Here is a 10,012-nt window from a genome sequence, read left to right on the forward strand (position 1 = left end):
CATAATGCCAGAGTAGAAGTTGGTTGCAAAACTTGCCTTATGAGCATGTATTATGTGTAGATACCGAAACAACATATCTCTGTGAATAATTGGAGTAAAACATTCAGATTTCTAAGAAACATAACTTGCAGACCCATTCATCTGCTGAAAATTATTACAGAAACCACATAAAATGTAGGAAACATCATTCAGTGTTCAAAGACCTAGCCTAACCTCACAAACTAAAAACTAGAATGCCAATTCGATGTTGCTGTACCCTAACTGAATGCCGGCCGTTAAGCCACATAAGTTTGTCAAAGTTACTCCTTCAGGAAAATGACATAGCCCAGATCGACGTGCAAATTGCAAACTTCCAGACTAGGACAGAGACTTATGACTTCAGCAAACTCCTCATCGTTCAGTAGGACTTGAGATGAATTGATCAGAGAATACTACTCATAGATGGAAGTAAAAAGATGGCGTCATCACAGGTCTCCTTTTATGTAGTCTCGACCTTGGGCTGTGGCTCAGCAGACGGGCTTTACAGCTTCTCCTTGGTCCATGTCCACAAAAAGGATCTCGATGATCCTTTTCATGAAGATGAGAGAGGGAGGGAGGGAGGGAGAGGGGGGGGGGGGGGAGGGGAGTGTGAAGTGCTTAGGGAATCAAGGATCATACGATAATTTGCACTAAATATTTCTAAGTAATTTTGGTGGTACGACCACTCATCACTCACCGAGTAAAATGCAGAAGCCTTCTAACAAGTGTGCCAGGAAAGAAAATATTGGGTTCTTTAGTTTTGCAGGTAGGCCCATGGGCTTACAGCCCATTTGTCGATGTTGATGTGTGCGTGTTGTATAAGCAGTTAGACGAAGAGAGTATCTCTCTCCAGTAATTTCCCCATGCATCGAGTCTCTCATGGCGTCAGAGCTACTATCCTGGGCGATGGCTGTGGAGGCGACTATGCGCTCTCCCTAGTCGGTGTGACGGCAGCAGGCGGAGAGGCATCAAATGGGCATCAGGAGTGTCTCCCCTTTTGTGCTTGTTCATTCAGATGTTTGGACATGTCCTGTGGTTTCTATAAGTGGAATCAAGTACTTTGTTACTTTTATTGATTGTTTCTCTTTTTATTGATTGTTTCTCTCAGATGACATGGTATATCTTATGAAACATAAAGATGAAGTGCTAAGATGCTTCTAGGACTTTTGTGCTCTTGTGAAGAATCAATTTAATAGACATATCCAAATAATAAAGATAGATAATGGAACTGAGTATGTGAATAAGGAATTTAGTGCATTTCTGTCAGACCATGGTATATTACATCAGACCTCATGCCCAGATACTCCTCCACAAAATGGGGTGGCTGAAAGGAAGAACCGTCATATTTTGGAGATTCCTTGATCTGAGCCAAACAACCCGCCCGCTCTTGCGCTGTTGGCCCTGGGAACCATTGCGTCTTTCTCCTGATCTCGCCCCCCTTCTAGATCAAGCCAAATAATTTTTTGTGCCCTCTAATTTGACATCATTCGGCATCAACTCTATCTTTTGGACTGGTTAAGTGTGAATCACAATTTTCTTACTTGAACTTGGAGCCTCATCCTTTTTTGCTTTGAGCAATTCCACCAATTTTCGAAGCACTTGTTCAATTTCTTGATTTTTATCTTTTGAGGTTTCAATTTTTTCCTTCCATTGCCTTGGTTCTTCTATTTTCATTGATGAAGCCTCTGCTCGAGGAAGTTCCTCTTATGTGCCTACAACATTGGCCCTCTAGCCACCTCTACCTCCACGGCCTCTGCCCCTTGGAGCACCTCTACTACCACCTCTTCCTCTTCCACGGTTGGCCTTGAGTGGTTTAGGACATTCACGAATCAAGTGTCTTGTATCACCACAATTGAAACACTCTCTATCGTCTCTGAATTTTGTTGCTGCAAAAATAGGACGACTTGGAGGTGGAGCATTTGCTTTCATCACATTCAGCCTAGACTCCTCTCGTGTTATGGCTGCTATAGCATCCTCGAGGCTAGGAAGATTGGATTGATGGAATATAGTGGAGCGTCTTGCCTCAAACTCTGAATTTAATCCTCTCAAAAATTGAATGACTCTTTTTTCTTCTATCCACTTCTTCACCGAAGCCACACAATCAGAGTGTGGTAACTCAATAGGTTTAAGGTAATCAGCATCAACTCACAAACCTTTTAACTTAGCAACATAGTCTGTCACAGATCGCTCCCCCTGTTTGAGATCATGGAGGCGGTTTTCTATTTCAACCATCAACATCACATTGCCAATCCCAGAGTACATTTTCTCCAAAGATTTCCATATCTCAGCTGCACTTATAATTATATCAACAATACTAGCAATTGTTGGAGTCATAGAACTCAGCAGCCATGCAGCTACCAAGAAGTTAGTAGCATCCCATGTGCTCCATTCGGGACTGGACTTATCTTCTAGCTCAGATGATTCCCCATTTACAAAACTTTCAAGTCTTTTCACTTTCAACAGCCGGAGTGCCCCTACTCAAATAAGATGTTCTTGTGTGTTTAGCATACTCACAAGCATCACAAAATAGTTTGTTCTTATCCACCCCACACATTACATCAGGAAAGACTTTGCTTATTTTATCAAAAGAAAGATGCCCCAGTCTGCAATGTAATAACATCACAGTAGCCTCTTTCTCTCCTATTCTTACTGCCAACATAGTACATAATGCTTCATTTGTCCCTTCACGATCCATATACCACAATCCACTATGCCTGGTTGCAGTCCCAATACTCCTCCCTGTTTGTCTTTCCTGAATTAAACAATTCTCCCGGTCAAGTATAACTCAAAAGTCCAATTGATCAACTAAAGCACTCAATGAAATTAGATTGATCGGAAAAGCCAACACATGCAAAACTGACAACAATTTAATAGATGGAGTGCATTGTACTGTTCTGACACCTTTAATGGATTGTGATGTACCATCAACAGTTTGTATAGTTTCTTTACGTGTGGGGGTTGGGGGGGGGGGGGATATAGCACATAAGAATCAAACTCACATGATGCACCGGTGACATGCTTTGATGCTCCTGAATCTAAAATCCAATTTAACTGTGATACACATGTAGGCATTGATGCATGGGCATAATTACCTTCATCTTTGTAGGCGAAGTCTCCAACAAAATTGCCCGGCAGCTGCAGAGCCAACAGAAGTGGTTCCAATAGCTCCAATACATGAGAATAACCAAGAGATAATTGATGTATCTTCATCATCAGAAGTTGAAATTGAAGATTCATCATCACATGACTTTCCTATTGCATTACGAAAAGGTACGCGAAATAATGCAGGAATGCCTCCATTAAGGTATGGATTTGAACATGACATTAGTAACTATGTTTCATATGCCTTTTTATCACCAGCATATAGAGCATTTGTAGCCTCATTACAGTCGGTGCAAGTTCCCAAAGATTGGAGAGAAGCAAAAAATGATCCCAAGTGGCATGAGGCTATGTTAGAGGAGTTATGTGCCCTTGAAAAGAGCAAAATGTGGGATCTTGTCAGATTGCCTGCAAGTAAAAAGGTGGTTAGTTGCAAATGGGCCTTCATTGTGAAGCAAACTCCTGAGGGCAAGGTGGAAAGATATAAATCTCGATTAGTTGCACGTGGTTATAGCCATACTTATGGTATCGATTATGATGAGACATTTGCGCCAGTAGCAAAGATGAGAACGGGAAGAACAATAATATCTTGTGCAACAAATTTTGGGTGGCCACTACATCAGTGTCAAAAATGCTTTCTTGCATGGGGATTTGCAAGAGGAGGTTTATATGGAGATTCCACCTGGTTGGTCCAAATCTGAACCGATTGGGAAGGTATGTAAATTGGAAAAAATCTTTATATGGCCTTAAACAGTCCCCTAGAGCATGGTTCAATAGATTTAGATGAGCATTATGTGATATGGGGTACAAACAGTGCAATGGAGATCATACCTTGTTGTACAGACAATCAGGGCGTAAAATTGCGGCATTGGTTGTGTATGTGGATGATATTATTACCATAGGTGATGATGAGAAAGAGATTAAAAGTTTGAGGGAGAACCTAAGTAAGTAGTTTGAGGTTAAGAACCTTGGTCAACTCAGGTACTTTCTTGGCATTGAGATTGCTCGATCTCAAAAGGGTATAGTTCTCTCACAAAGAAAATATGTCTTAGACTTGCTCAATGAGACTGGCATGCTTGGGTGTCGACCTATATCAACACCTATGGATCCAAACCACAAGTTATGTGCTGAATCAGGTGATCCAGTGAACAAGAAGAGCTATCAGAGGCTGGTTGGTAGACTCATCTATTTGTGTCATACGAGGCCTGATATTTCATCTGCTGTGAGTGTTGTGAGCAGGTATATGCATGATTCGAGAAGTGGACCCTTGGAGGCTGTTAAACGTATTTTGAGATATTTGAAAGGGCTTATGTTCAAAAGCCATGGTCAACTTAACATCGAGGGTTATTGTGATGCTGATTGGGCAAGCAGTCTTGATGATAGGAGATCAACTTCAGGCTATTGTGTGTTTGTTGGAGGAAACTTAGTGTCATGGCGAAGCAAGAAACAACATATTGTATCTCAGTCTACTGCTGAAGCTGAATTTCAGAGCCATGTCACAAGTGTTGTGTGAGATCTTATGGGTAAGAGACCTTTTGTCTGAATTGAAGGTGTTGAGAAAAGGTCCTTCAATGCTACACCGTGATAACAAATCTGCTATTAACATTGCTAATAACAATCCAGTGCAGCATGATAGGACCAAACATGTTGAGATTGATCGATTCTTTATTAAGGAGAAGATAGATGCTGGTGTTATAATGTTGGGTCATGTAACTTCTAAAGAACAGGTCGCAAATTGCCTAACTAAAGGCTTAGGATTAAAAGAATATGAGTTAGCATGTAACAAGATGGGAATGATAGATATCTATCATTCACCTTGAGGGTTAGCGTTGGGTTCTGTAGTTTTATAGTTAGGCCTATGGGCTTACAGCCCATTTGTCAATGTTGATATGTGTGTGCGCTGTATATATATACAAGCAGTTAGACAGAGAGAGTATCTCTCTCCAGAAATTTCCCCATGCATCGAGTCCCTCAGAAAAACATTTTCTGACTGTTGTGATGAAAGATGCACAAACAGAGAACACTGTCTAGTAAATGTGACAGATGCTTACTTGAAAACAACCTGTTGGTAACTGGCTAACTGCACAGAAGTAATCATGTGAAGGAGAGTACATCAGAACTCGAAACCGCTCGATGGAAAGCAAGAGTTGCATTTTTTTTGGATGGAGAAGGAATGTGACATGTAGTCATACTTGTTTCCTTTTCTTTTATATTTTTTGATACATTCAAATAATTGCCTTTTGCTGTCCCATTTAATTGTTCTAGTTATGTGACATGGATTCATTCTCATTTTATTTCATATATGCACTTACAAATTTTTAAACTTCAGTGCAGCAATATGTGAAGCCTAATTCAACAATCATCTTAATGAATTTATTTTTATCTATATATGCACACCATTGTTTAAAGGCATACACACAATTTCTAAACTTTTTTAAGAAAATGCTAGCATAACTTTTCAGAATCGACACGTATTTGAAACGAACATGAACTAAAATGTTCAATATACATATTATCTTATTCAATTATCTCCAACGCATACTAATTCCTGAAAAACGATTTTCAAATCAGGCATGGATTTATGAGCTTTGCAATTATATAAGCACACTACTTCCTCCATCAAAGTAAATTGTATTATCCATATGTTTTGGAGTATTCTTTCTCAAAGAAAAAAATACTTTCACAGTACCACAGTTTTAATGTTTTATTACTTTTAAAACCATATTAAAATACCAAATTGTACATCAAAACTAAATCATGGAGGCAATGCCAATATCCAAACTAACACTTTTTCGTTACCAGAGTATAGTGCAAGCAGCTACAGACTACAGTTCCATACATGTCTCCACTAGCAGATCTGCAGATGCACTGATGTACAGGCAGTAACCTATTCAATTATAATGAAGTACACCAGTAGGACCAGTGCAAACCACAAGGCCAAAAGACCATACAGAACTATTAGGCCGTTAATAAGCTACACAGGCTTGCCAGTAGTACACCAAAAGTCCTCCTGCAGGGTTTATATGTAAGCCCATATTATAGGTTCAAACTCCAGAACACTATGACTGTGACCTAAACCACGGAGCCACACTCCACAGCAGTTCAAGAAGGACACTGTTCTCTCACAGAGAATAGTATTCATGGATGTAAGTATAGTATCTCGGGTCATCACAGGTCACATTGCGCAAGTCAGGGCCAGGGGACTCATCAGGGGACCAGAGGGGAGAGTAATCATCTCAGCAGTAGTCACGGTAGGGATCGTCATCCTCCTCCTGCACGGCTGTAGTCGTTGGCAAAACCTCCATCACCCTTCAGTTTGTCTGATGGACCGATGTCTACCAAGAAATCAAACACTTCTGTCCCAGCTAAAGCAGCGGTGACATCATTCTTCTGCAGTGTCCTCAGCGTGAAGCCACGCCCGCAGTGTTAGTTCCTGGATGAACATCTCACAAGCCTTGGCAAACAACACCGGTGCCTCACCCGTGATCATTGGGACATCGGAATCGGCTTTCATGATCTTCTTGATCCTTGCCAGGGGGAGGCTGTGGGTCTTGAGACCAGTTGTCTGCTTGATCTCGTGCAGCTGGCCGGACCAGAAAGCCTGGGGCTGTTGCTGCTGGTGACCATTATGGGGTTGCTGGGTTTGCTGGGATGCAACCTGGTTCTTATCTGAGGATTGGAGCTGGATGACTGGATTGTCTGGAGCATCCTGAGATGGTGAAGGGTTACTGGCTGATGGCGCTACGGAGGCCAATGCTGCGGGGGTACCACCCCTTGTCACACCTTCGTTCACTATAGTCTCTGACGGTTGCTCCTCCATGTCCATGATACACTTGAGAATGCAGATACTGCAGGTCCTGTCATTCACAGAAAAATACATGTTTAATAACTCATCAGGACTATGATTCTGTACACGTTACTTGGAATGAGTAGAAGTTAACATTGGAAGCAACTAAACCCGATTTCATTCCCAGTATTCGGCTAAAATAAATTTCCTGAAACTAAAAAGAAATCCAGCAAGAAAACATAGTGACATTATCTATTGTCAAAGAAGAAAGACACCTCAGGTTTTTCACTTTCTCCATACAAAATAACTCAAGAAAAATTGTTAACTTGCAGAAGTATAGAACAACTGCCATCCACATTTCTTCATTAGGCTAAATGGTTTTGCTGCAAAGTTGTTAAATGACACTACCGTAGGACAACAACGACATCCTCAGTGCCACTCTAGGCATACGAGCCTAAATGGTTTACAACAAATTGGACCAAGTTGTAGGCGTAAATCATACTTAAAGGGGGGACATTCTAGAAATGTTGTGTTAGGCTACCTGGCATAAGATGCAAATGCATGATAATATTTTTTTTTACCTATAACATCCTCTCAATTTTGAAGATAAAATAAAGCCAGGAATACATGACCAGACCTTGAGCTCAGTAACACACATAGCCAATAAATTATGCAAACTTAAGTCACAAATGTGATGATTATATGGAAAATGTAGTCTTACATCACATAACTAACATACATATTTTTCTTAACTTTATTACATTACAGATTTTAAATATTATCATACCAGAAATACTGCTCATTTTTATAACATGTATCGGTAAATTGCAGAAGAGCCTGTAAAATTCGGTTATGCTTCCAGCTATTAACTCCCGCCTTTGTAGAAACCTACTTTGACAATTTGACCATCCTTTGAAATGTACATGAAAAGTCATGTCACATCATTTACCACTTGATTCATATCTGTATATTAGATGGTAACAGACATGTTGCTCTACTAATGTATGATGTGCAGGTCTATTTTAAGATGCTCAGTTCCCAGTCACCCAACATGCTGATGTGGCAATCCATATGCTACCACCTGATTGGGATCTCATGTTGGCATCCCATAACTCTGGACAGCTCCATGTCCAAATGAATTAATAAATGGACGCAAGAAGCCATCCATAGCTTGATAACCTACTAATTGGGTGGAAATTGTATTTTCATGGAAAATTGATATATCTCCACCACTCATACATGTTCACTAACTTCACATCTCCAAACAATTCCCTTCAATTTTCCACCTCTTAATGCAAGACATAGACTTGGGACTGAAAATAAGTTTTTTTTTCTATGATGAAGCCCTCCTGGATTCCCCAATCAATATAAAGCAACAGAGGAGGTTTAAGTCGTCAGGTTCGTTCACATTGTGTGCAAAAGTTCATAAAATGTACTAGCCGAAACATTTTTTTTTCACTTTTCTTTGGCCTAAAAAATCAGATATATATTTTTTTACTTTTCTTTGGCCTAAAAAATCAGATATACATTTTTTTCACTTTTCTTTGGCCTAAAAAATCAGATATACGTTTCTTTTTCACTTTTCTTCTGGTCTTACCCCTGCAAACCTCTGCCTTCGTGTGTCCTCATTTTATTTGACTAATTGATTAGAATTCTAAAACACCACGAGATAACAAAGAAAATATACTAGAAACGCCCCTAAAAGGCGTATACCAAGAACACAGCCGCCCACGCGCTTAGTTACTGCTCAATCTGTCGCCGTCAGGAACTGCCAAGAAAAACCCCAATCTCACCTTCAAAAAGAAGAAAAGAAAAGCCCCAATCCTAGAGGGCAAAGAACCCCAGCCGGCAAGCCCAATGTGGCAATCAAACAAAAGGGGCCGCAAAGATCCGCCAAAAAGCAGAAAGGAAACAAACAAAAGGGCCAGCCAAGAAACCACCCAACAGCCGCCGCCAAGAAACGGAGAAGCGCCGCTACCCAGCAATCAAGAACCCGGAGTGAAGAGAAAACTAGTTCATAAAATCTACGAGTACGGACGAAGGACGACGGTTGTCGCCTGTGGTCGTTCGGCGGTTACCTCGGAGGCCGTGACGACACCCGACGAGCACGAGCAGCAACCGCCGAACCAGGGTCTCTGGGAAGGGACCAGGCGGAGAAGACGAACCGGGCGGCACGGACGCCTTGTCCGCTGGGAGGTAGGGCCGTAGGGGTAACTCGAAGGTTATTGTAGTTTGTAGCACAACTGGTCGGTGGGCCCGGAGGTAAATCACGTCACGCCAGGCAATATTTGGATCAGCTAAAGATTATGAAAACAATACAACAACAAATGTAGTTTATCCAATCAAGGTAGATTATTGTGTAGAGTATACAATCCAATCATTGAAGACCCATTTCGATACCTTTTTTAATTGCTAATTGAACCATCTAAATAAGCTTATGATTACAACTACTCCATCCAAACTCAGTACAAAAATAATACAAATAAAAGCAAACTTAATTACGGAATGCCCAGCTTAAAAATATAGCCTTACATCACGATACTACATAAGTATATTTCTTGGCTCGATATTTATTGCATATTTTAAAATTTATCGCACCAGAATTATCATTCAGATATAACATGGTATCAGTGAAATTACACAGGAGGTTCAAAAGGTCAAACGTATTGTTATGAGTTTTAACTTTTTAAACGCTAAAACTCTACAAAGGCCGGCCAGAATTCTGTTTGAGTTTTCAAATGGAGAATCATTGAATACCAGCAACAAGTCATGTCGGAATCCAAAGAAAAAAACCAAGTCATGTCAATAAGCTCTTCCAAAAACTATATGTATTGATTTTTGAAGGCCATGCTGATCAAAGAAAAATGTAGCAACCATTGCTTATATTCCTCCATGAATAGCCAGAAAGGCCAAAATGACCAAAACAGAACGTTAATAGGCCATAAAGTGGCACAAGCTAGTCACCTGTGCGCATACAAAGTACTCCTGCTTAAATAAGTTACAAATGAATCAGTTCAAAGCTACTTAAAGAACTTAAAGAACACACCATGAGTCCATGACACAATTTAAAGCACACAGCATGATGGTCCAAACATGGCACTGAGATGA

At 40.5% G+C, this 10,012-nt stretch overlaps 1 protein-coding gene across 1 annotated transcript; it reads right to left on the reverse strand.

Moving 5' to 3' along the window:
* Positions 1 to 6,499: 6,499 nt before the first annotated feature.
* LOC112896903 (nuclear transcription factor Y subunit C-4-like) lies at positions 6,500 to 6,937 on the reverse strand. Its single transcript, XM_025965027.1, has one exon. The coding sequence runs from the start codon at positions 6,935 to 6,937 to the stop codon at positions 6,500 to 6,502; it is 438 nt and encodes a 145-aa protein (XP_025820812.1).
* Between the last annotated feature and the right edge of the window lie 3,075 nt (positions 6,938 to 10,012).

Source organism: Panicum hallii, chromosome 6 (assembly GCF_002211085.1).
Source record: "Panicum hallii strain FIL2 chromosome 6, PHallii_v3.1, whole genome shotgun sequence".
Lineage (NCBI taxonomy): Eukaryota > Viridiplantae > Streptophyta > Magnoliopsida > Poales > Poaceae > Panicum > Panicum hallii.

Coding starts and splice junctions, on each gene's coding strand:
- LOC112896903 (XM_025965027.1), bottom strand. CDS start 6,937: ATGGAGGAGCAACCGTCAGAGACTATAGTGAACGAAGGTGTGACAAGG.